Source organism: Sander lucioperca, chromosome 20 (assembly GCF_008315115.2).
Source record: "Sander lucioperca isolate FBNREF2018 chromosome 20, SLUC_FBN_1.2, whole genome shotgun sequence".
Taxonomy (NCBI): Eukaryota; Metazoa; Chordata; class Actinopteri; order Perciformes; family Percidae; genus Sander; species Sander lucioperca.
In genome coordinates, this window is record NC_050192.1 from 12,789,849 (window position 1) to 12,817,189 (window position 27,341).

At 39.6% G+C, this 27,341-nt stretch overlaps 2 protein-coding genes across 5 annotated transcripts in view; one reads left to right on the forward strand and one right to left on the reverse strand.

Annotated features, from left to right (window-relative positions):
- Positions 1-26,073, reverse strand: part of ccdc146 (coiled-coil domain containing 146) — a 48,364-nt gene extending 22,291 nt beyond the window's left edge. The window contains exons 1-11 of one of the 2 annotated variants that reach the window (XM_035995926.1): positions 25,890-26,073; positions 24,653-24,840; positions 8,697-8,779; positions 7,463-7,678; positions 4,933-4,990; positions 3,081-3,163; positions 2,714-2,807; positions 2,464-2,537; positions 1,290-1,517; positions 1,080-1,169; positions 563-659 (exon numbers count right to left, since the gene is read on the reverse strand). In XM_035995926.1, coding sequence (XP_035851819.1) covers positions 563-659; positions 1,080-1,169; positions 1,290-1,517; positions 2,464-2,537; positions 2,714-2,807; positions 3,081-3,163; positions 4,933-4,990; positions 7,463-7,678; positions 8,697-8,779; positions 24,653-24,840; position 25,890 — 1,212 coding nt within the window. In that variant the 5' untranslated portion in view covers positions 25,891-26,073. The remainder of the gene's footprint in view (positions 1-562; positions 660-1,079; positions 1,170-1,289; positions 1,518-2,463; positions 2,538-2,713; positions 2,808-3,080; positions 3,164-4,932; positions 4,991-7,462; positions 7,679-8,696; positions 8,780-24,652; positions 24,841-25,889) is intronic. The other variant, XM_031284739.2, reaches the window with a different exon arrangement.
- fgl2a (fibrinogen-like 2a) lies at positions 13,082-24,394 on the forward strand. Of its 3 annotated transcripts, XM_035995928.1 has the most exons (6): positions 13,082-13,985; positions 14,877-15,081; positions 19,866-20,088; positions 22,081-22,251; positions 22,345-22,668; positions 22,903-24,394. In XM_035995928.1, exons 1-5 carry the CDS (start codon positions 13,371-13,373, stop codon positions 22,658-22,660), a joined length of 1,530 nt encoding a protein of 509 aa, XP_035851821.1. In that variant the 5' UTR covers positions 13,082-13,370; the 3' UTR covers positions 22,661-22,668; positions 22,903-24,394. The 3 variants fall into 3 exon arrangements, with proteins under 3 accessions (XP_035851821.1, XP_035851820.1, XP_031140606.1); XM_035995927.1 differs by having other exon boundaries at positions 22,345-24,388; XM_031284746.2 differs by lacking the exon at positions 22,903-24,394 and having other exon boundaries at positions 13,089-13,985; positions 19,869-20,088; positions 22,345-22,660.
- Positions 26,074-27,341: the final 1,268 nt, after the last annotated feature.

Sequence of the window (27,341 nt, forward strand, 5' to 3'; positions counted from 1 at the left end):
GTGGAAATGAATGAATCATATTGTACAACTGCTTTGTTTTCAATTTTTCCTTAATGCGTGAATTCCCTGATGTGTCATTGTGATTTCCTTTCATAGAGTTATGTGCTTGTGAGATGTGCTGATGCATTTCCCATGACTCTCGCTCTCCTCTTCTTTCGTTTTAAAAACTATAAACATCAGTAAAATTACAGGAAGCTCAAGAATAGAAAAGTGCTTCTGGTGTAAAGCAGATTAACGATTTAATGTGCTGATTACTGGCACCGTGACATTTACACTCAAAATGTTCCCATACCTGTGTTTTTTTCTAGGCCAGTTTTCCAAACCAATTGCCAATATCAGTAAAAACATAATGAGGAGTGCGTGTTTGAACATTGTGAGGTTTACTGGTAAAGCAGCAATTAGAGGTCCTGGTTGTATAAAAAAATGTTCATACATACAAAATAACAGAAGCCTTCAGGTGCTAAAAAACACCAGACCACTCATGAATACTCCAACTGTCTAAAATTGGAGCAGATGTTTCTTCTATACTTATTACTATTGAAAGTAATAATCTACAGGTCACCTGTGCCCGTAACTCATTGTAGATAGATTGCGTGTGCTCTAGCTGCTCAGTGGCCATGGTCAACGCATGCTCCATCCTCTTGAGGGCTTGCATCTGCCTGAGGAGAAACCTTTTAAATATTTATCATTTTCACAAGGCTGTGACTCTTACATAAAATGAGGAAACTCAAAATGAAGCTCATTATATACATTCCTGTCAAACATACAGCAGCAGAATGCAGCTAAATAAATGCTCTGAACAAATTAAATATATGTTAAATATCTAAAATATTTAAACTATTCCCAGAAACATTCTGTGTGCATACTGAAAAGTACAGCAACATGCTGACAAAACTAAAACCACAAGCTCTTTGACTGAATGTCAAATATATATGAAAGAACACGTATTTACTGTATATTTTAGGTGTACAAGTATAAGTGCAATAGCCTTTACACACAGTGTGTAATTATTGAGGTGTGTTGATATGAGGGGACCCATTTACATGTGTAATGGAGCTCAGTTTGACATTACTCTGTACCTATTTTTCTCCCTGAGCTGCACAGATTGGCTCTCATACAGGTGCTTCCTGTCGAACATAATGTTCTGCAACTTCATTTCCAGGATACCTCTGGTGATGAAAAAACACACAATGACATGCTTGAAAACACACAGCAAAAGCCTATCCTCAGACTAAAACAATTTCTCCATAATGTCAATTTTTGACTGTGACTGTAAAAGAAGTTTATACCTGTTCCCCATGAATTCAGCCTCCTCCTCCCTGTTGACCTCCTGCTCTTTTAGCAGCTGTCTGCACTCCCTCTGACTAGCATCTACTTGGGCCCTGAGGCCCTCCATCTCCTCATTCAAGTCCTTTTTCTTCGACCTCAGGGAGTGGTTACGCTCGTCCACCTCCTTCACTTGCTGCTCCATTTCTGAAATATCTGTATTTAATGATTCTATCTTCTTCATTGCAGATCTAATGTGTTTAGGGGGGTTGATAGAAAATCCAAAACATACAAAGAACAAGTGTAAGTATAAGGCCAAGAGTGTCTGTGTATTGCTCTTCACTTGCACTGTAAGAGTGCATATCTTATGAAATAACAGCATGTGTGTATCCATCTTTTACATACACCCCACAGTACCCCTCAGCTTTGTGAATTTCAGATTACAAGTCACAGCTCACATGGCTCATACAGACAGTTCCACTGCATCACTTGCAAGCCAAATTTAATTTGAAATAAACATAAAAGAGACTGCAGTGCAGTTCTCTGATGATGAAGAGGCTTTTGACTGCAGCTGCACTTGAATACAAAGATTAATGATGTCGGATGCACATGTTTGGCATGTTTCTTTTTTAATTAAATTAAATTAGAGGGATTGAAACCTTTTAATTCTCGAGACAAATTTGACTGTTGCTACAAATGTTGCCCAGTTTTTCAGTTCCTCATATTTCCTTTTCACAGAGCAAAGCCTACTGTGCAGAAAAAAGCATGTGGCTGGAAAGATATGTTACAGAGAGAAAACCGCATAACAAGTATAAACCTGGAAAGTGATGCTTCTTGCAGGGGAATTCATTTAGAAACTAATATTTAGTTTCAGTTTTGAAAAGGTTGTTTTTTCTGTTAAATATCAGGTCTGATCAAAAGTTTACACTGAGCAAAAACAATTGCGCTTTCCATTAGGATAACTACAGTATGATAACTCAGAGCTCATCCAGTTCTTTTGTGTATAGGAGATCAAGACGAAGGAATGATTTGAGCCAACTGACAGAGAGTGACTTACTTTTCAAAAGATGTTTCTGCTGTCTTTTCTTCTTGTGTCTCACTGAAGCACCCTTACTAGCTATTTTTCTTTCTGGTCTTTGAAATGTTAACTTTCTGCTCTTCCCCAATAACAAACATTGAAGGGTTACATGTACTTACTCCCTCTTCGAGCGTTTCCTTTCAATCTCCTTTAAAACCTGGTCAGGGATGCTGATGAGCTGGGCTTTCTCAGCCTTGTTACACACACACACACACACACACGTGTAAGAAAGCACAAGATTTGTTATTTAATTGATGGTGTGCTGTAAGCTATGCCCACTGACGCACACACGCGCTCACACACACACACACACACACACACACACACACACACACACACACACACACACACACACACACACACACACACCTCTTTGAGCTCTATGATCTCCATCATGTCCTCCAGCTCTTTCTGTTCTTTCAATATCTGCGTTTCATGGGTTTCCACATCTTCTGTCAGACTTCTGTGCAGGGAGAGGGCAAGATATGCACAAAAAGAACGCTTATTATCAGAAGAATTTTGATTAACAGCACTTAAAAGATTCAGCTGCACCGCTTCTTATTAAAACGGACAATGAGAGCACACCAAATGAACCTGAAAAGATATAAAGAAGCACAAAAAGGCAACGCCATGAAGAGCTCCACAGAGTAAATATGTACACCTGTTTCAATCTGCAGGGCAACGTGAGCAAACTGCATGTGTGCCCTGCTCACTGAACAACAGCTAGATAATATACCTGACTTCCAGTTGTCTCTGGGAAACCTCTTTCCTCAGATCTTCATATTTGTCCTGCAGGGCCTTTGTTCTGCTCTCCAGCTCCTGGAGGACACACCCGCAGCATGAACATTAGATCACATATCAAGCATGTCAGGTCTATGATGACAATTTCATTGAGCTCAGCATACAGGCAAAATACCAATGTTTTTTTCCTCTCATTTCTTAGTGTCTCATCCAAACTCTGTCAGTTCCGACAGCCTTTGCTTTGCACATGGATTTTTGTTTTTTAAGACTCATAAACTGTCTTCTAATTGATGAAAAATAAAAGTCTTTTAGTTGTTTAAGTGGTAACACATTTTTCAGTGCTAGTACTAGTTCTAGTCTGAGTATGAATGTAAACAACTGCAACTAAACCAGCTGTTATCACTTCAACTTGATAAATGCAATGCACTCTGAAGCTAGTTTAATTAAAAATGTATGTGAGGACTCTATAATGAAACACATAGCTTATTAATCATATTTGACAAGTGTGTTTGTGTGTGACAGATAGAGAAGAAGGCACATTGTTTGTTGTTTCAATAACAAATAGAAAGGCCCCTTTACACATACACTATGTTACGTCTGCTACTTTTTAAGTAAAGGCAGCAGCTTCTGCTAATCAAATAAACAGAAGAAGGAATTGCTTGTATGAATATTATTTGACCATACACTTCTGATGTTTTACATTTTAAGAATTGTTCATGAGTCCTGGTGCTGTGCCCACAATACTGCCATACTCGATAATTCATGTTGAGCAGTCAAAATGCTGCACTGCAATCATGGCTCCCTACAGTATAGAGAAGCAAACCGGCTTGTGTCACTTGTTCTAAAGGTATTGAAAGCAGAACTGTAGTAGATTTGGAATGTTGTGTTAATGCGATCAGTAATTAAATGGTAGTTGCATAACAGAACCCCCAAAGTATTCAAAAGCTGAAAGTTAATTAAAGCTGCTGAATTTATTCAACAAGCTCTACAAAGCTCAAAATCTAACCTTCTTTTGCCATAAGAAGACCAGGCGACTGAATTTTGATTGATTGATGATGATTAGAGAATTGTGAATAAATTCCTTCTTAAGACTTCCCTAATTCTGTTAACATTCTTGATTTTATTTAACACATTCTGAGTTTTAGTGCTGGTCATCCAAGTGTTGGATATGCTCAAACAGCACTACATTGTGTTAGACTTTAGTCTAAATAATGAACGTAATACAATATTAATATGACCAATGGCATCCTTCAAAGTACTGCAGTGTCGAAATCAAGACGATATTGGGATTCAAGTATGATATGATTGTTATTTTTCACTGTAAATATGTTCCTTTAATTATATATAGCATGCAGAGAATTGTGTATATTATAATACAGTGTGAGCAGAGATTCATAGAGGAAGCGAGTGTGGTATCAGAAACTGTCCAAAGACAGCCTATTATAGGCTCTGATGTCTGTATATTGTAAGGGTATATTTGTTTTTACTTTTAAATAATACATTTTACTGCTTTGTTATGCGTTTTTTTTATGCCGTTGTGAATGATTACCAGTCGTTACTAGCTTCATTTCTTTTTCCTTAAACGAAAGTTAAAAACCTCTCTCCATCTGCAACAAGGATTAAAGCTTTTTAAACTCGTATGCCATCATTTTATCTGAATGGGAGATTGTAATATAAAATGTTTCAAATGGCTCCAAAAAAGAGCCAATGGCAAATCTTAATATTGAGGGATTAAGTCTGGATGGAGGCTTAAAGTAAAACTCATATTTATCCTCTCTGAAGACAGTTGTTGCAGTAGTAATCCACATCTCTAAAACTACACCCGGATGGTGCAATAATGAACTTACAGCAGGTTTCGGCTGAATCTCATTCTCTTTCTCCAGATACTGCTTCTCTTCCCGCAGACTGCATAAGTAAGGGTCGAGGTGAGGTGAGGTGAGAAGAAGAGAGCGGGGTAAAGGAGAGGAAGGGAAAAGTTGAACAACCAAACAAAACGTGTTATTAACAGAAATAAATAACCTGTTTCAGTTCCTGGTTAAACAGAAAGAGGAATGTGATTAGAGGAATGGGTATTTACATTTTTTTTTAAATATACTGGTGTGGAGTTTCCAGGTAACCAAAACCAAATTCTTGTTACTTGAAAGAGGAAACACCAAAAATAAAAGGATGCAATGGGTGTCAAAAGCTTTGCATAAGTTGCTCTGAAAGCTTTCTAGTATTAGTGAGTGAATAAAAAGATCTAAATGCTACAGTATGCCGTAGACACACATAATGTATAAAAGAACCAGTATACACAAGCTTTCTCATACATACAACACAGAATCATAAATAAAGTACCTAACACAGTATAAACGTGCATATAAAAACATCATTTCTATGAATTTTTCATCTCCCTGCAGCAGATGCTTTTTGTGCAGTTGATTAAAGTTTGTATGAAATAGTTTTGAGTCAGCTTTGTCATTGTGAAAAACCTTACAATAGCACATAGTGTACAGCTACACGTTTCACAAAGTAAATGATATTAATCTTCCTGACAAGTTGATATATTGGATATTAACTGATATACAGAGAAAGCTGCATGAATGCTAAAATATGTGACTGGAAAAAGCGCTGAATTCCTGTGTATCTCTTTGGCTAAAGATAAAGGGTGATGCATGATGAGCATCTGCTCATCACATGCAAACCGCTGGCCATTTGGTCGGGAGAGGAGAGGTAAAAAGAACTGAATAAAAGACAGAAAGAGGGGGAAATATGAGGCTGGAGGGAAAGAAAGAAAGGGCAGAAAGATGAAAGAGAAACATAAATGATGAGAACCTGAGGACAAGAGCTCACCACCAAAATGCTGTCACAAACAATATGCACACTCAGTGTCCAAACCTGTCTATTACAGCATCCTCTGAGAATGCTCTGTAAGTGGTTTCCATTTAATATTTCAATTACGGCTGGACCTTCAAATCTCTGCCTCATTGTGTGTGCTCTGCACTAAAAATCACTGTATCCTACAGATCATATATTTGCAATACAGTGGTGAGTTTACGTGCTGTGAGTGGTTTCATATTGCTGACGCAATCCAGGGTTGAATGCAATGCAGGAAAAATAAGAAAAGAGATCTTAAAAGCTTGCTTTCAGTGCTACACTGAAACTGATTTAAATGATTGCATTGCTTATCATTCAACTGACAGTTCAACTGCTTTCAGTATCAACAGACACACATCAATGGACAGTGACCAAAAGGTACCCTTTAACTGACAGCTCACATACCCCAAGGGATAGTTTACCTGCTGTCATTGCTTACACACCAACTGACACTTTAACTATTTACACTGCACACAGGAAACTATCTCAGGTGCTTCATCTTCAATTGATATTTCAACTGCTTTCATAGTTTACAGTTCAACTACTTTCATCTCAGTCTGACAATTTGACTGACTACAGGGCATAGAAATTTGCATGTTGGCGCCTATTTTTACCTGAAATTTCAGTTGCTTTCATCATTTCAAATGGCATTTCAACTGCTTTCATCTATTTAAATGACATTTGACTGCTCTAAGTGCTTCAATTTGCAACTCATATTCAACATCTTACACACACAACACATCAACTAATATTTTGACCTGTTCACAGTCTTTGTACCTGCAAAATGTTCTTCAGAAAGTGTTGCATTTTCTAGCTTTTGCTTTTTGTCTTGTGGATTACTGGTTGATTTAACTTTTTTACTTTATTACATCGACGAAGGAAAAGAAAATTGCTCTGTGACATATGCAACCTGTAACAAGGGGTCACAAGTAGACATTGCTTTGTTTTCAAGGGTCAGAAGCCTAAATGTTTGGGAACCACTGGTGCATGTTTTCATGTTGCTTAGCAGCAATGTTGCAGTAACCTCCCTTTGGCCCTTGAAAAGAAAAGTTTGTGTACAGAAAAGTGGGATAGTCGAGCGAGTTATTTTCCATTTCTGTGGGTGTTTGACTCGTTGGACACACTGTTAGTGGTGTTGAGTGAGTTAGGGGAAGGAAAAGAGAAACCTGTAGAGGAAAATTGGTTGCGATGAGAAAAGAGACTCATGGGAGCTAAAGGAAAGGATTAGAGGAGAGGAACAGAAACAGACTCCAGGACTGACGCAAAAACTAACCAGTGTGAAGAGCTCAGACAAGTAAACACGTTGCATCCAGAGCAAACATAAATATCCACTCAAACCTGGTACTTTTTCTTCTGATAACAATGTTTCAGTGATACGAAAAGAAAAAAGCTGTTTTGAGAGAAGTTTGTAATAGATTTTTTTTATAGATAATTTTCATTTGATACAATATCTGACTGAAAATTAAACTTGCAGCATGAGTGATTACAATAATAAAGTGTGTACGTGTATACACAGCTCACCATTTCAGTTTGTGCTGTGTCTTGTACTCTCTGTCCTCAGTAGCTTTTAGTTCATTGTATGCCTGGTGGAGCTTTTGCCTCAGTTCATTGACCTCAGTCTCAGGCTCCTCAGAGTTGCTCTGCTCCTCTGTTCTCTCCAGCTCATCCTGCAGCCTCTCCAACTCAGCACGACACCTCTTTGCCTCTCCCAAAAGGTGGATCTCAGAATCCTGGGTACTATTGGATGAAACAATGATTTAAGTTTGTGATATGCAGTAGACAGATACTTTTTCCTAACTGCTGGGTACATATACATACTTTCTAACAGTCCAAAACACGGGTAAAACTGTAGACTGACAACGTTACGTCATTATTTCCACATGAAAACATGACAGTACCCTCTGCTTTTCAAGAACTACTTGTTATCGCAAGCTTTCATGTTCTTTTACATCACTATTCACTGGATCTCATGACTCTTCAGTAAAACTAACCAATAGCTATAACATGAATCCATAGAAACCCTAGTTAAATGGCAAATCATATAAAACAAATAATCTAAAGAGCCTTAACTCTTGTCTGAATCTGATTTTTCAAAAAAAGCTGTGGTACAATATGTAAACATACAGCTGATGATTTCCATGATAGACTTTTTAGTACTGAGCCAATTAGATGTAATGTGTACATTCAGATTGTTTTCTTGTTTTTACAAGAAATTACACAGAGATTAGTTGTTTCCACAAGAAACTGGGGTCTCAAAAGTTATAAATTCACTTTACCTAGTGTGTGCCTTGATGGCGATGTGTAGAATCAGTGTTCCATTAAGGATTTAATAAAGCTTAAAAAGAATTACATTTTTGATTGACCTGTGTCTTAGCCTATTACAGTCAGTTGTGTTGGTTAGTACTGCCTCAGTTACAACCTTGCTTTCACCTCTTTGCTCAAATTAGGATTACTGGCTCCACTAACTGAGTGAGAAGTGACCCCAATCAAAATGTCTCTTCAGAAGCCAGTGGCTTGTCACAGATGCTACCTCCACACTTTTTCAACGGTATATACGAGCAGCACAACTAGACCTGATGAGGAGTTAAAGTTTTCTTCAAGGACACTTTCACTGGACACATTCTGGCTGTCACAAGAATTGAACTTCTCTGCTATGCTGTATTATCAACATCTTTGCAGTCATAATGCACCTTCAAAATATAACACACAATTATGAGGGTGACAAATGAACTTGTGTTTCAACAGGAATACATACCTCTTCAGAGTATCATGGAGTAGCCTGTAGCTGGATTTCAGTTTGGCTACTTTGGTCTGGCTGATTTTGCCCAATGATAGCAACTGAGGAGCATGGAAACAGAAATATTACAATGGACATGAAAAAACAGCAGGTACTACCCAATATAATTGATTATTTATGTTTTTTAGTAACTCTTAACAATTAAAAACTCCCATCAGCAAAAGAGTGTTGGCTGGGTTTTTACAAATTTCCCCCGGTGTCAATCATCCACATCTGAAGAGTCCAGCTACAGCCAGACATTACAGCAGTCCTAAACTTGGCTTCACTCAGCTAAGTTGGCAACAAATCCTCCTGCATGGGTGTGCCAGCTCAGGATGCACCATTTCAAAGTCTTTGATCTGACCCAGAGCTGGCTGTATAAAAGCTAAGATATTAATAGAAAATCACATTCTGTGGAAATCTCTTGTTGCCATTTTTTCCAGACAGAATATTCAATAGGATGATATTGCTTTGAACCCTGCAATTCTGATCAGTAAGCACTTTTGTAATATTGTTTAGTGACATAATTAAGTTCCAGAACTTGAAAACTAAATCACTGCAGACTCCAAAAGAGTTCCAAATTTCATATATAAGTTTTTTTTTTTTTTTTAAATTGCTTTATTTTTGCTGTTCCATGCTCAAACTTCGGTTACCGTTGTATGAAAAAAACAACAAAGCCCAACTCCCTGATGTCTGTAAAGAAGATTTAACCCAAGTTGGGCTGAATAAACTTTAATCATCACAGCAGATATCACAATATCAGAACACCCGTTCACAATCAGTATAAAAACGAACCTCCAACTATCTGCAATCTCAAAATGGGAAGAAAAATCATTGAGAATGACCCATACATAACGATAGGTAGATTACAGGTACCATTAGTTCTGGATGAGAGTTGATAAAAAAGATACACAGCTGTGAAACCTTGGTAAAAACAAAACAAAACACAGCAAAGAGAAAGATATCAGGTCAACAGCATTGCAAAAAGGGAAAATTATCACAAAGAGTTGTTAAATTTCTGTCTGCGGCAACTTAGTTGTGTGTGTGTAAACACTGATAGAAACAGAAGACCGGTGTTGTTCCCTCTTATCTTCAGAGCCAGGCTGGTAGAGTGAGGAGTAATGAGGGATAGCCTTGTCTGTATCAAAGAGCCGCAGAATTGAGGATATCTCAGATCAGACTGTGTAGCAGGTAATCTAATGGCAATGAACACACACAGACGCTCTGATCACACAAACACACACACACACACACACACACACACACACACACACACACACACACACACACACACACACACACACACACACACAGCCAACTTCAAACATTAGGTATAGTCAAGTCAATTATGTTTTTAGATTCATTCCATTATATTGTTTATCTAGCTATTGTCAAACGTGCTCGGAAGTACTGGACCACGTTCCAAGGGCTGAAGGACAGAGATATGGATGTTCTGAACGATATAGATTAAGGCTCTCGTTAATATGATTCATTCAGATGCTTTTCAGTCAGTCTGCATTAGCAGTCACCCAAGGTCTTGTCACTACAAGCAAAACACCTGACAAGTATTAAATGATCTGTGTTTAAAACATGTTGATATTTGGTTAAATCTCTCACTCTTACATCTTGAAATGGTAAGTGGGTCATCTGGTCCGGATTGATTTTTTAACTGCAACTTGTCATGTAATCTAATATTAACTCCTAAAAAAAAAAAGAATATTACGGGAACATGCAAAATGATCTCATCGCACTGAAACAAAATAACGATTCAAAACAGAATTTGAGGCTAAATAACACCATCAAATATGGGCAGTGTTGTGTTTTCAGCATACCAGCGATGCAACAGACATTCTGGCCATACACTGGGCATTTATCTGAGGGAAGCAGCGTGAAGCGGTTTCAGGCAGCCTCTCTAATTCTGGTGCCAAGACTTATCTTCAGCGGTATAGAGTATTGGAGGCTTTTATAGGGTGGCTGCATAAGGCTCACATGTGGCAGACCATCTTTGAAGTGCGATAGAGATAATCACTGGAAGATATTTATGCAGGCACATGGACCTGTCCATCTACTCCCCCCAAGCATGTGATCTGTACTGCAGCAATAAACCCTCCAGTAATCTGAGTGTGTGGCAGCAGGTATGTGAAGTGTATAACAAAAACAACCTGTGGGCTTTAATACTCTTATACCTTCAGGGAGAGAATAATGACCACAGAGGCACAGTGCTGGATACCGCTGTGTGATGGAGAGAACCACCATCCCTCTTTGTGTGTATCTATGCCTTTATGTGCGTATATTGACTGAACTGGAGTTGAGCCTACAGCTAAATTGAATCACTTTGTTAGAAAAAGTTTTGTGCTGTAATATTTCCCTTTCTGGCGTGTTCCTCTTTCAGGGCTGAGAGCAACTTCAGTAGATGAAATCAATTATCCGAAACTGTGTCACTTCTCAAGAAATAGGACATGTCCATGAGACGCTCCAAACGCCCCATAAAAAAAAAATCCAATTACATGACCTGTGGTTATAAATCCCATAATATACTGGAACAATAGCCATGTCCTAGAAACAAATAATCAGTGCCAAGTTAATGAACTTAATACGAGTTTATAACAGGACCCAGGGCATGTAGGGGAACATCCAGACTGTAAATGTCACTGGGTGAGGATCCAAAGCTAAGAATTGTTCACTCTGCAGAATAAACAATTAGTTTTAATAGCTTGCATTGCTTAATCATTTCTATAGGATACTCCATGAAATTGCCCAAGGTATAAATAATGTTTGTGGGCGAGTATGAGTGCAATTTCAATCTAAAAACCACCAAAAATGACCACATTACCACATCATCATTACAGGCAAAAAACAAGTGTATTGTTCATAAATATGTTATTATCTGTTCCATCAATGGTGACATTACAGCAATTAAAGTTCTAATACATTTTATAGTCAGCCATTGTGTAACTTCACCACAGAATGGAGTGGTGAGGACGAGAAGGCTGGGTCAAAACTTGTCTGTCAGCCAATATCTGCAATATTGAGGTATGTTGGTTGTTTTTTGATATCTGGTCTTCTTATGGAGGAGGCAAGTGAAATAAGAATTGTCATGTGGGGAAATAAAGTTCTTAGGGATGTTGCTATTGGTATAAACGCCTTGAGATGTATCATTTTGTTTTCAAGGGGGTCCCAAAACAAGACATTTCTGATGCTTTGTTTATTGTAACTATGTGCTAACAATGTGCTACAAAAATGTCCCAGTTCCCTTCATTAAAAAAACTGGAGCCTATTTCACACAGTGCTAAATGCAAGAGAATCATTAAGCAGCACAAAATAAATAAAGAGCACAGCAGCAGCCAGCAGTTTCAATTAATGATATCCACACTGACAGCCTGTGAGGGGAGTAGAGCCATTTGGGTTTAAAAATATGGGTTTTATTTTGCATTTCTTTTAGTGACATGCTGCAGGTCAACCTGCTGCTGTTGGCTTGAAATCACTTTTGAATTTCCATATTTGTTCATGCTTTAGATGCAGAGAGGTTAAACTCTGTCCAAACTTTCCTTAAACACCACAGGAAAGTATTGTATCAGGAAAGAACACTGTAACAAAAAAGATATAGGAAACCATTGAAGATACAATGAGATGTGGGCTATATTTTCTTTTTGAAGTGCTATTTATCCATCAAAACACATCTTATTGAAATTGATTTGGCTTTACTCATTTTAATGTTTTATCTATTCTGAGTTAATTGTGCCAGCTGCACCTGTATTACATCGGGATTCAGGAAAAACTGATTCTGAAGTCTGATGATTCTGTTGCTTAATTTGGAAAAAACCTGAGTAAGCCTTGTAAATAAAAAAAAGAGTTGTTTGTACCAATTGAAACAAACTCTCTTTATTGTTGCTGCTGGCAAACTAAAGATTTTACATTGTGCCCAGCTGAGCCTAATTGGCTTTTGAAACTGAACTGGGTCGGAGGATGAGGCCTTTAAATTTTATACTGCGAACGAACATCCGAAATCATAAAACAGCACAGCGTGGAAAAAACATCACCCTAACATCAGTTGAGTGGATAGTTCCTGTGTACTGAGTCATTTGGCTCTTCAGGGAAATGAGCAGACTTCAGAGTGAGGCAGGATGGTACCATGTAATGCAGGCAAAGGACCCACCTTCTCTCGTTACATCCCTCCCTTCCTCTCTTTCTTCCCCCTCTTTCTTTCTCTCCTGCCAACTCCCAAAACATGTCTGAATCTCTGTGGTTTTACACAATGCTGCTGATATGGTGTTGTGCATTACGCAACAGTATAGCCCCTCCCATCCTCTCTAACTCAGCACCCTCCCTCTCTCCCTCCCTCGTTCTGATATTAATGACACAGCTATCTGAGGCAGCGGCAGTTCCCCTGCGCTCTCCCTCCTGCAAGCTGCGCTCATACACACATACACTCTTAAAACCAATAGGATACTGGACATACATACACATACTTACTTAGAATCTGCAGCTGCGGGCACAGACATACGCTCACACACACACACACACACACACACACACACACACACACACACACTACTATACGCATTCAGACACTTTGAGTTTATATCAGAGGCAGTTGCAGACACTTTCACTTTACACACATTTATTTCTCCTTTACAATATTAACACAGAAAAATGAGGACAATTGTGCTTTGCGTTTGTACCACTCTCCTGCTTACAGCCACCTTGGTGCCACACGCCAGCAGGGCAGCAGACCTCCCTGTCAACTCACACCAGAGATGGGACGCTAAAGGACAATTTTCTTTGGGATCTGAATCTGGGACTCCCACCTCCTGCCCCATTAAACTGAGACCCTCGGGCCAGTGTGGGAGCTCCGGAGCCATGGCAGACGAGGGGGAGGACTGCCCTTATCAGCTCACCCTGCCTCCCCTCACCATCCAGCTGCCCAAGCAGTTCAGGCTGCTGGAGAAGACGATGAAGGAGCTGCAGAACCTGAAGGAGGTGGTCAACAAGCTAAAGAGCGGATGCCAGGAGTGCCGTGGGGCACGGGGCAACGGAGCTTTTGGACATCAGCAAGCTGACCAGGGACAGATGCAGGTCCCCATTCAGAGGGATGCTGAGGAAGAATTGAGACAGGACCTGACAGGACAGGACGTGCAAGGTGGGTCCAGCCAAGAGGAGAGGGGAGATGGGATGGTCCCTGGAGCTACTGTGGACGTTGCTGGACTGAGGCATGGTTCTATTTTGGGGAAAATTACACCGAGCCCGAGCACTATGCAGGAGATGCAGGTAAGAGACACAGTTCAGTCTCACACTTTTAATTGGAAAATGCAGGATTTTAACAAGGAATGAATGAATAAAGACTACTACAAAACCCTTGGTTCAATGCAAAGATAAAGACCCTGGGCATATATATATATATATATATATATATATATATATATATATATATATATATATATATATATATATATATATATATATATATATTAGAAAATCATTTTGAATTTCTGATGTCAATAAAAGTTTTGTATATGTTTTGTCAGCCTAATCCAAATTAGCATAATCAAGTTTTGGCATTGTTCAAACTGTAAAATCAGTACACATTCTGTACCATATAAACATTATTTAGAGGTCTGTACAAACAGTGCATTTGTTGCACTGCACCAATTCTGTATTTCCATCAAAGCCATTAAAATGTCCATAAGCCAGTATCATTATCAGCCTTGTGAAGATTTTAGTGACACTGATCTAGACAAACTAAACTAGAATGTGCTTTAAAGACATGATTTAAACGTAACATAAACGTTGTGACAAAGTCACCTAAAATTGCCCAGTCAAATGTACCCAGCTGGAATGTAAACTGGCCAGATGTTAAAAGACCTGTAAAGTCCTACCTGGCACCAATCCACCAGGGAAAATTCTTGGCACTGTAAACAGGTTGGGGAATCAGTGTTAGGCAACAGCCAAACGGCGGTATTTTTTTTGCTCTGTCTGGACAGTTTGTTGACTCTCCCAGCCACTTTGGCAGATGGCCAACCATCATGCAGACTTGTTTCTATTCTAAAATTCAAATTGGCTGGTAAAACAATAAAGGAGGATGGTGACTTCAGTAATCCACCGGCTTTGTATTCTGTGCACAGAAATAATTTCCTTCCCCTCTGCTCTGGCCCTTCCCAGGTGAAGCTGAATAGGATGTCAGCCAGTCTGCGCAACGCAAGGAGCCAGATCTCAGCTATGCAGGGTCGTATGGAGGGGCTCAACCTGCTCAACATGGACAACGTGCAGGCTATGGTGGACAGGCGGGTGGAGAACATCACTGGAGTGGTCAACAAACTCAGCTCCACCTGCACTAGCCAGTGTGCAGTACAGAACACCCCTCAGTGTAAGCCTGCTCTTACTAAAATTACTTAATTTTTTTTTTTTGTATTTTGCATGCTCCAATCTTTTTCTTCCATTTTTTTGGTCTATCCTGTCATTTGAAAGCCCTCTCCATCTTCTCAGCTATTTACTATACGCCGAAAACCCCTTTCTATGTGTTTTCTACTGTGTTATATTCTATTCTGTTCCATCTTTGCTATTTCAAAGATGCCTCTCGTCTTCTCATATATTCATTTTTTTCAATCTTTTTGAGCATCACCATTAAGCCCTCTGTCTTTTTTGTCTCTATTATTTTCTATTTCCTTAAAATTTCCCACAGATGTTGTTATGGTAATGAAACTCCAGTACACACCATACACGCCCAGCAGTTTAAGGTTGTTGTGACTTGAATTTTCTGGCATAGGATCTATCCAATCATGCCTAAGTGGATATGGTGACTTGTAATCACTATAAACAACCCAACTCTGGGTGGTCACCTTCAACCAATGAAGCCTTTGTCTCTGGGAAATGGGAAATGAAATCTTCCAGGCTGACAATGACATTGACAACTACACACAGTGGTTTGTTGCGACATGCCTTCTCCATTACTGATATGAACACATTATGTACAATCATGAGAAGAGGAATTTTCCATCAGCTTTATGCTATGTGAGGGTCTGCAAAAGCTTCTCATGTCCACTACTGTTGAGCCTTAGTAAGCTCAGTGCAGCCATAACAAAAATTACCACACAAAATAGCTTTGGGTTGAGGTCATGCTGTACATGAGTGAAGCAATATGACAACTGGGGTCAGAGTGAGAATTCAAATTACCTCTTATATAACTAATTAAGTGGCTTGGCCTTCCTCTACTCTCCATATGCAGACACTTAAAAAAAAGGGGAGAGGGAAGAGACAGATACTTGGCACCTACACGACTACATAGTGTGAACATTAAAAAAATAACCTTAAAAAAGGCAACAGTTTCTATTCAGGTTCGATTCCTTAAAGAGGAAGTCCAGAGATGAATGTGATTAGAACCTCATGATGGAGACTATGTAAAAAGTTATCAGTAGGAATTGCAAACTAGCAAAGAATACCAAACTTTCCACTTTACATTGATGCAAAAGTTGAAAATGCAGGTCTCTTTTTAGACTGAAATTGAATAATATCCCATTATTGCATGCGTGAATGTGAATGTGACACTATATTGGGGCTTTTATGTGGAAAACAGATGTGAGCTTATTTCTAAGTAGATTAGCTGGGACAGTGGTGTGAAGGGAATCCCAGCTTTCTCTCTTCTGCGTTTTCTTTCCCCATAAACTTGCCTCTTTCTCCTTCAAACTCTCCTTCAATCCTGTCCTCTCCCTTACACATTCATCCTCAGTGTATCCGCTCTTCATCTCTCCATTTCCCTTCATATCTCGACTCTTTTTCACTTCTTCTCTTGCCATAACTTTCCCTGTCTCACTCTCTCTAATCTCCTTTCCGGTGCCTTACCCCTACCTCTCTCTTCCTCTGGAGGTCATGCACTTGAGTGCTCATTCCTGCATAAAACAACTAGCTCTCATTATCTCTTGACAACACCACAAGAAGTCATGTAGGCAGCTTTCCTGACATTAGTCACGGATGGCACACAGGGTCAGTAACACTTGTCTTTGTACATCAATCTGTCATGTTAAACTTAAGAACTGGCAAATTATTTCGCCGCAGGTTAGGTAATCGTGCCTGATGGTGTCTAAAGTGAATCCAGACAAGAAACAGCTGTTGTTACCATGAATAGTCCAACAAATTATAAGACTTCTGCAGTTTCACAACATGAGTATAACAATTGATGTGTGAACTGAACATTTTAGATCTTAAAGACGGAAAAGAAGGCTTTCCTCACACTACTTATGTCGCAACTATCCCATTTTATTTCCAGTGTGATGTCTCTTAATCTTAAAAAAACACCAGATACTGAATTAATATGTCTACTTGCTATGAACACTACATTGTAGTTAAAAAAGGATTTGTCGTGAAAAGAGTTTACTGGTTGTTTATCACAATGTCAAAAGTGCTTACTAGTGAATCAATTAATGGCTAAATGGTTCCCCTGACTCGAGAATAAACAATCCACCTGCCAAATTGTAGCTAAATCTTTAAATAATTGATAATGATTTTGTACAAACCATTTTAATTCTGTTTTCATCCAAAGCAAGAAAAGCAAGCAGACCTAAGGTGACAACCTTGGAGATTATATCAAGATAACATTTTTAGGAGACATCATATAAAACAAATGTGAAGTTTTATTTAGATACTGTATTATCTAGATACTGTAGGAGGTGTAGTGATGGATCATTGGCAAGCAAATGTTAACCACTCAAGACATACGCAAGGATTTAGAAACCAGCCACACTGGCACAGCTCAATAGGCTACACTACACAGTTCAAACAACATTTACACTCAGTAGGTTTAGAGAAAGGCATCTAAGGATGCTCAGAAATGATTTTTTTTCTAACTTTTCACCCATTTATCCAAACTCATTTGTTCCAAGCTAAAAACATACAGCAGCAGCTGATAAGAAACATGCAGCTAATAAGACACTGGCCCACAATACCCATACATTTTAGGTGAATTTAGAATTGCAGTTTCACCATCACGCAGGACTAATAGTGCCTTTGCCAAGATGCTTTTCATCACTCACGGTGCAAAAGAAGCTCAGTGCTGTAAGCATTTCTTTCACCCTCTTTGCCAATTCCCATCACTGCTGCAAGCACTAATCTTTACTTTCACTCCTGTAAGACATGTTAGGGCCTTAAGGTGAATTGATAGCAATTCATGTTACTGTTCAGCTACATTAACTCAATTATAAACAAAGAATGGATGCTCCGTCCGCCATGCTGTCAGGAACTGCTTGTGGTGACACACAACTTCCTAAAGGAAGGGTGTAGCTTTTTGATGAGAGTCTCTTTTTGTCAAAACAGACAGTGGTATTCTATGTAAGCTGTTTTTTGTGGGGAAAGATTATACTATCACTTTGGATACACATTTCCTTCCATTACAGGTGCTAATCTTAGCCGTCTACTAGTTGTAACAAAACATGCTTCCTTGATAACAGAGTTGTCTTCCTTTTCATGCCAATCATCAATTTATCTGTGTGCAGTCATCCAAACAGGCAATGTGGTATGGTTGGTCGAGAAGTCGTCTATATAAGCATGTCAGTTATCAGCCTTTAAGATAGCAGGCTACCACTTTTTATGGAAGTTAGTAAGCGAGCAAGAAAGCAGTCAAAGCAATCAGCCACCCAACTAACCATTCCATTGACTCAACAGCCACCTCAACAGTCAGACAACCAATCAGCCAACATTAATTTGGACATCAGTTAAGTGGCTGATATTAGAGTTATTTAGGTCAGGCACAGAGGCCAGAGGTAGTCAGAAGAGATGGCTCTGGTCTGTGCAGAGAGACAGATGAGGACAAATAAGGAGAGGGAGATGTGAAGTAGAGAAACTACAGTCACTTAAAGGGAAGGTGACACTGAAAGATTTTACAGGACGATCGAATAACCAAGTGCCGACAGAGCCGTTAACGTGACAAGGATACATTTCTTTCTATGTGGAGTGATCTACCACCTGCAGCCATTTTGCAGACAAAGTATTCTGCGTATTTTGACAAGAAAATACAGATGGCTCCAGATTCAAAGCAACTTAAAAGACAAACTCTGCTTTTAGTATGTGCACCATGTACTAGTTACAAATGCCTTTGCATTTAATCATGAAAGAAGAGAACCCACACCGCACTAACGGTACCAGGAAGTAGCATGACCACACATTTCTCCGCTCCACAAAACACTTTTCTGTATTCAAGAAACCTGATCCCTATGTAATCAGTATGGTCCCCCCTACCTTTGCTCTATTATAATATACCAAGCCACTAAACAGATTTAACAGTATGACAAAACTGTATCAGCAATAGACTGCGTCAAACTAACTCAGTAGGGGTCCACATGCTGCCTTCCCAATGTCAGGATGATTTAGGCCCCGGGTGCCAAACGTGTAGGGAGGGGGTACGCCTCTCTAATCCAGTTTTACACTTTCCCACGTTTTGACAAGTCTGTTCCTTTCAATTCCCAAATGCTAACTGACAGGAGCCTTTGGACCTTGGTTTTGGATGGGGTCAGCAGCCTGCAGCGCGACACAGGGGAAAGAAGAAAGCTAAATAAGTGGGCAGGTATAAAAAAAAGAAATTAAAAAGAAATGGTTGAAGAGATCTTAGAAAGTAGTGGAGCTGTATGAAATGGGCCTGTGGTGCAGCACAGGGGAAGGTCACTGACTTTTATCCTTCGACAGTGGCCCTTGTTCTTTAACTTACTTTCTTTCAAGTTGTAGTCTGATACTGAATGTGATTTTCAGAAATGGGACATCATGTTGAGAAGCAGAGGATAGAATTATGGAAAGATAGCACTTGGTTTTATCCTTGATGACTTGCTGAACTTTAGTTTGATCCACACAAGGAACTGGGGAATAGTCTGGTAACAGGGTTGGTTAAAGAACATGCTGAACTGTTTTGTGTTTGAATAGACTGCCCCGGAAATTAATGCATGAATGAGAACTTCCACAATGCTTAAAGCTGGTTTCCTGCTAACGTATCGCATTTTCTTTTTCTTTCTTCAGTCTTCCTCAGCCTCAGGGACTGTTTCTATAACTGTCTCTTGGTGGGGCAGAGAAAAATGCCAGAGCAAAGTGAAAATATTATTTAATATCATCCAGTAACAGCCCCTTAAAACAGCCCTCTCTTCCCCCCCCCCTCCCTTTCTCTCCATCGCCCAGCAGTCATCTTAGCCCCTCGGGACTGTTCAGACTACAATGTGTTGGAGACGAGGAAGAACGGTGTGTATCGTGTGACCCCTGATCCCCGCAACGGCACATTTGAGGTCTTCTGTGACATGGAGTCCTATGGAGGTGGATGGACCATGATACAGCAGCGTCTTGATGGGTCTGTCAGCTTCAACCGCACCTGGGCTGAGTATAAGAAAGGCTTCGGGAACCTCAGGTAATGGGCTTGCGTATCAATTCTCTCAAAAGATATTTTAGAATGGGGGGGAAACACGCTATTAACTAAAGCCTGTAAACTCTTGGATGTTGCTCAGAGGCTTGAAAAGACAACCAGTTATATGTAACTGTAAAGAAAAAATAGTGGAGGTTGAGGTATTTGTGTTTTTACATCATTTACAAACTTTAATGGAAAAAGCTGAAGCTAAACTTCATGCTATTTGCATGCAAGGCAGGAGCCTCAAATACCACATAGAAGAGGGTGGAGTTCAAATAAAGTCTGAGAAAATAACCCTGATAATGTCATGTTTTTTTATTTGTCTCTTGGAAGTCCCCTAACTTTTTGGAAGTGAAATACTAAATCACCAGAGGTTTAACAAAACTAAAAGACAACAAAAGAAAGCCAGGCAAAACACAAAGCCCCTAAAGTTCAACAAGAACAGCTTTAAATGATGGGTGAAAATCAACACCAAACACCCATAACCTCACAGCAAGCTGCCACCTACCCCCCCAACACGTGTGGGCCTGTAACTGGCTTCTCAGCCTCACCTAACTGGAACCTACCATCTGCTCAGGTAACCATAGGGGGGAACTAGACTGATACACATCTTTAAAAACAATACACAATAGGAAACAAAGCATCAATTCAACAGTCCTCTCTTATACGTTGCAAAAATTCATCTATAGAAACCCACACTGACCCATCAGTGAACCAACTTTAACAGAAAGTCATTTGTTACAAAATAGTTTTACCCTTCCTCCCACAACTTGACAGTGCCCAGTCACTCAGTGCTTAGAGCACCTAACCATGCACACAGTCCTGTTCCCACTATCACTGATTGTTCACCACCTGTTCTTACTAGCCGTGATTGTTCACCACCTGTTTTCACCATCACTGATTATCACATGTAAAGGTGCTGACACACAGAGCCGATTATCGGCCGTCGGACCGTCTGGCGAGGTCGGTGACTCGAGTCTGTTCATTTTGGCCGACCCGACATGTTCAGTCGGAGACAGGGCAGTCAGGACTCACCCGGAAATGACGAGCGGATGAGCCTCTCAAAATCTGACGAAAATCTTTTAAACTAACCTTTGTCGATCTGAAATGAAGACAGATTCAGCAACTGCATGGCCTATTTCTCGCTTAAAATGTTTTCAGAAACACGTTTCGGTGAACTATTTTAGTACAATATGAGATCGTATTCTGAACAAGCCGCCATGACAGTCTGGCTGTGAATTTCCGGAGAAAAAAGAACCACGTGACGCGTTCGTCCAATCAGCTGCCGGTTTTCATTTTCTGGGAAACAATCGGACTGTTAATGGAAACAATACAGAGCAGCGCCGCCTGCTGCTATGGAGACGTATTACGTTTCGCGCACGCGCAGAGCATATGCTCAAGTTGGCGTCTCTTCGGTGTGTTCTGAGGCACTTTTTGGACCTCGGGGACCCGACTGATCAGTCCGACTGCCTTTTCTGCCGACGGTCGGCCGTCTGGTTGGTGTGTAAGCACCTTAAAACAACAAAATATATATGCATCACTGACCCCTTTTAACAGATAATAAACTAATGATTTAGGACAAAAGTTGCAAAACAGGTCCCAAAGAAAATGGAGGGGAGCAGCCTTTTCACACTGACAATATTTCGTTTTAACGCAGTGCCTCTACTAAAACTGGATTCACATTTCAGCTTATTTTCTCTTTTCTCCTCTCTGCTACTGTAAGGAGTTTTTTTTATGGGCAATAACCACGGTTACCTGGCTTGATAACTATGCCTACAGATCTAGTATAAACCTCCCACTGAAAGAATATCTCCTCATAGCCTTCTTTTACTGTCACACTACCCTCCCCTTGCATCTCCTCCTTTCCTCTCCTCCCCTCTGGCGATAAGTTAATTCAGTTTCTAATCAAGTGTACAAGGATATAAGCTTGTTGTATTAATGTCTCATTTTGCTTTGTCTTATCCCCTCATTCCTCTAACTTTTCCTCTGCTGTAGAGGTGAGTTCTGGCTGGGCAATGACCATATCCACTTGATGACAAAAGCCAAAGACATGATCCTGCGCATCGAGCTGGAGGACTTTGAGGGTGTTCGGGAGTATGCAAAGTACGACCAGTTCTATGTGGCCAATGAATTCCTTCGCTACCGGCTGTCTGTCAGTGGATACAGGTACAATATTAGATTCTGTGCGTGCATGCATGTGTGATCCAGTATTCATAAAGAAGGACTACATCTAACATATATATCGATGTTTCATTGTAGTGGGACAGCTGGGAACGCCATCAGTTTCAACAAGCACTTCAACCATGACCAGAAGTTTTTCTCCACGCCCGACCGCGACAACGATATGTATCCCTCTGGAAACTGCGGCACCTACTACAGCTCCGGCTGGTGGTTCGATGCCTGCATGTCCGCCAACCTCAATGGGAAGTACTATCACAAGAGGTACAAGGGAGTCAGAAACGGGATCTTCTGGGGAACATGGCACAACATGTCGACAGAGTACTACCCTACTAACTACAGGCAGGCCTTCAAAACTGTCAAGATGATGATACGGCCCAAGAACTATGCTCCTTAAGGGGACAGGTAAATATTCATATAATCAGACAGACAGATAGACAGAAAAACACAAAGACAGTCAAAAAAATGGAACAACAAGTATATTCAGAAACTAATACACATGCACATAATCATGCATTTGCACACATTTACACATGCATATGTGTACACCGAAAAATAATATATGCCCTAGACAGTTTGAATGCAGTAATAGCCGAATACAGATGAATTTAACTGTGCTATTACTTTTTCCCATTGCAGTGAGTGTGGCCTTCAAAATGTATGATTTAAATGATGATACTAAAGAACAATGGACTACGAACGATGAGGGGCTAATAAAAAAAAAACACACATTTAGTCTAAAGGCCAGCCTTCTACAGGGGCCATAATGTTATACAGAGGGTTACCATGAGAGATTGTTCACTGTTTCTCTGACATTTCTCCACTGTCTGTCCTGCTGCCTCCCGCTGTAAACCCAGATGAGACACCGCACAGCACACAGTAGTAGTAAAAACTAATGAGCTGTCATTTTCTCCGCTCTAAATGGTTTCATAATTAACAGCAGCCACTCAAGTGAGGTATATGAGAGCTGATGATACAGTTTTGAGTGGCTCTGAAATTCATTGTGAAAGACTTCATGCCGTGGTCAGAGTCAAACTGCAGGAAGTGATATACAACACGCTTTGAGCAGCAGTGTACAAGTAATAGCTTCTGTGTCGTTTTAATTACACTCGCTGACACTTCACTAATGTATCATCAGCCTATACAATATAAAACATCCCAGTATAAATATGCAGCCTGAGATACATTTCTATTGGATCATTCCCAAGTTCATTCTACATTATTGATGCTCTAGTAAATTCTTCTTGACAGCAACCACGGAGCAGGACACTGCTGCAAGAAAAACTGTTCCAATTGTGTTTCCACCATTATCTCTCTGCACTGAACTACTGCACATCTCTTGATGTCATACACCAGTTTTCACATGTAAAGAAAAACTCCTCCCTGACTCACCACTTGTACAATACTGCCGCCTAATGTTAAAAAAACTGTATAGCATCATTTAATCCATTCTATACCCACTGTGAATGTGAAGGGTGGGGAAAGAAATGTTTCACTTTAAGGACGTGTACAGTATTTATTTTATTTGCGAGGTTATGATAGCTTTTATATAATACATAGGTCATACAGTAGAAGGTCTAATGACTGTTGATATTTGAGCAATGATAACAACTGTGCATTATTGTGACCATTCATAGTAATTATATGTGTATTTGGAGCTTTGTGTGTGTACAATATTGATCTTTTCTATCATTCATATTCAACTGCCATGCCAAAAGATATGCACTTTTTATATCAAAAAATGAATAAAGTTCTAACTACATGGTTGTGTACATTGCAGTGTTTGGTAGTTTGAAATCATATTGATGCCTGCTCCATTTTTATGAAATTATCTTAATGAATGTATACAAAAATGTATACAAGTTTAGCATGAGTAACCATGAGTAAAAATCACTTGGAGTGTGGGCTATTTGGCGCCTGTAAAAATGGAGGGATGAGGTGCTGCATGCCCATAATAAATGGGTTAATGAGGCGCGGACTCAATAAAGCGACTCAATAAAAGAATGAGTTCATATCAACTTCACAGAAGATGAATGATCAAACTGTGGGCCTGTGACGTTAATGTCTGTTTACTGTATGTGATGATCAAGTTAATAAAAAACTATTGTGCTCATCCACATGATGATTTCAAGTTCCAAGTATTCCCTTTTGTTTAAACATTCAGCTTTAAGGTAAACCTTGTAAAGCAAACAAATCCATGTACAGTACCGAGTTATATTCTAAACATCCATTTAGCTGGAAAATAAAATGGTGAGGGATTTCTCATATTTTCTGGTATGTTCAACCAAATACTGTCACTATAACTGCCAAATGTGATGTCTTTCCTATGAAAGCTCCAAAATGCCATTTCAAAGAAATATGATCATTTAACAATATTTATGAGTCTTACCTCATCTAGGCACTGGAAAGCAGGACTAGCAGTACTAGCAAAGGGTTGCTCCTCTGGGAGTGCTGCATCAGGTGCAAGGGCCACTAGAGGGGTGTCCTCCATTCCCTTCTCCTCCTCCTCTTGTTCTTCCACCTCCACTTCTCCTCTATTGGGATTCCTGTTATCCTGCTGCTCCTCAGATAGATTCACTAATGCAAAACAAAGATAAATACAGTCGATTAACCAGTCTATTGATAGGTATACATACTGTAGACAGGTGATTGAAGGAAGGGAGACAGCAACGGGAGAAAGAGCAATGCAATTATGAAACAGGATGTATGGTGGAAGAATACTACAACATCAGCAACAGCAATAGGCTATGCAGGATGGGTATCTTTAAATATGCATACTCTCTGTAATTTCCCCAGAGTTGAGTTACTTCTAAAAAAAAAAAAAAATAGAAGAAGGGTGGTCACACTGGTATTTTGGTGTTAAAGGTGTTGCCGCACAACTGCCTGGAGATACTAACAAACTAGTCAGAGCACACTAGAGTACAGGTACATTTATAGACCTGTGACTTTGAAAGATTGTAGTATTTTTACATAAACACGAGTGAAATTTCGCTTTTGTTCTGAAGGATTCGCTTTGGAACTCTGTTGCTGCTGGCGGAAATCAAAATCAACATAACTTTTTGTATGACTAACCGTAGACTGTATATAAAACTATAAACTCATGGATAACCGCAAGAAGCTATTTTTAGGCATCTTAATAATAAAAGAAATAGACAGAAAATGTGTTTGTTGCCCTCTTGCGACTGTCTGCCATTATATTATACTATAGTATATTGTATTATATGCGGTAATAGTTAAAAGGCCTATGGGCCTCAAGAAGCAACAGGTACATTGAAACTGTTTATCACCTTTAACAATGGCATTCTTACAAAATAACGCTATTTGAACTGTCTTTGAAACACTGACAGCGATAGTGTCATGCACTTTCGCACATGTAAAAGTCGATATTAACTTTCTTGAGCGTATCAACCTTAATTGTCAAAAAACACTACAGAGTTCTTCTGTAAAAAAAACTCTACAGGTGGATGTGTGCTCATACCACCGCTAGCCAAAAACATTAACGTTACCCAATAGCTAGCTAAGCCTACACAGAAGCTAACGAGTTCGCTACAAGTAAATGTTTGTGCATGTTTGGGTCGGTGTTTGTCTGCTAAACGAAGAAACAAACATTTATGCAAAAGTCTTACTTTTGAATATCTTTACTCCTCGCACACGTCTTCAAGACTCGTCCCTTTGTCATATAAAACTATAAAAAACATACGCCATGAACAGCTTAAACAGCGTTACACAGCTAACAGTTATTGTTAGCGAAACTCAATCACAGATTTCTCTCTGGTTGAATGGCGTGTTGTGGTTACCATAGCAACGTCATACGTACCTATTAATGATGTCAGGTGAAGTTCTTTATTTTGATTTTTACATTGCTTATTTATATTATAAGCTATATTAAGCGTTTGCTCCTTAAAGTTACCACTTGATTGTATACAAAGATGTAAAAGTTTTAAACAAGTGCACAATCCAAAATCTTACTTTACACTTGCAGTGACTGTCCAGTAGATGGCGTGAAATAGTAGGCTAATTTACGGTAGTTACAGCACATTATCAACATGTGTCATGCATTGCCAACAGGGACCAGCTTAAAGGCCAGCTGACTGAACACACTGAATGGAAACACTAAAATGAAACTGGACGCAACTAACCTGAATTCAATGTGAAAGTGATGGTGATGATGCAATACTGCTGTTCTCCTGTTAGCTTCTTTCCCACAGTGCACTCTGAGAGCTAGCATGACCCCATTACTCACTGCATGCTCACTCCCTGCAACAGCTGCAGGGATGTGTTATCTCAGCAATGTGGGTATGTGTGTGCATGGCATTATGTATGTGTGTGCACGAGGGTGTAACTTTGGTTTGAAAAGTGTTGTGTCCGGGGGGACACAAAACGGGGGTCTGGGAATTCTTCCCCCAACAAACATTTTCTATTTAAATCCCAATACTAAACTACGTATAAAAGAAAAATATGACTTACTATATATACTATCTTTATTGTTAAAAATAGAGGCTGATCACTGAGACTTATAAATAAAATAATATAAAATGAATTTGAAAGTGTGTGTGTATGTCCAGTAGAAAATACGCCGTGTGTGCATACAATATGTACTACGAAGAAGGTAGAGATCCCTTTAGGTTTTTCAGTCAACATTAATTAGAGAAAGGTAGACATAGACGTAAAAAGGTTGGGTGCACCCAAGCAAGAAGCACCTTATTCTTAATAGTATAGTCAGTCTTGAATCTGTGTCAGTGACGAATTGTGGGAGACAGTTTAAGACAGTATTTGCCTACTTGTTATGTTCCTTATTTACTGGCTGTGGCACAAATGACCATCCTCTTCAAAGGCTGTTTTTTTAGTGTTACTTATTTCTTGTCTACATAAATATACAAATGAATGAAGGCTAGAGCCATCCTCCTTTTACATGTAAGATATACTTAAAAATACTTTTTTACCACCCCTTGTTAAATCTGAACTAATCACCCAGTGCTTTGGGATGAATGTTTTTTGCAGAAGCCAGGTTTCCAAATTAACCTTGGATCCTCTCCAACAGTCTGGGTATGCTAACTAATGAATCCTGGCAGACTCCA

Excerpts from the sequence above, each read along its gene's own strand:
- fgl2a (XM_035995928.1), top strand. The coding sequence starts at position 13,371 with ATGAGGACAATTGTGCTTTGCGTTTGTACCACTCTCCTGCTTACAGCC. Across the intron at positions 15,082-19,865 it reads AGTACAGAACACCCCTCAGT|CAGTCATCTTAGCCCCTCGG; the intron begins GTAAGCCTGCTC and ends TCCATCGCCCAG. Across the intron at positions 20,089-22,080 it reads AAAGGCTTCGGGAACCTCAG|AGGTGAGTTCTGGCTGGGCA; the intron begins GTAATGGGCTTG and ends CCTCTGCTGTAG.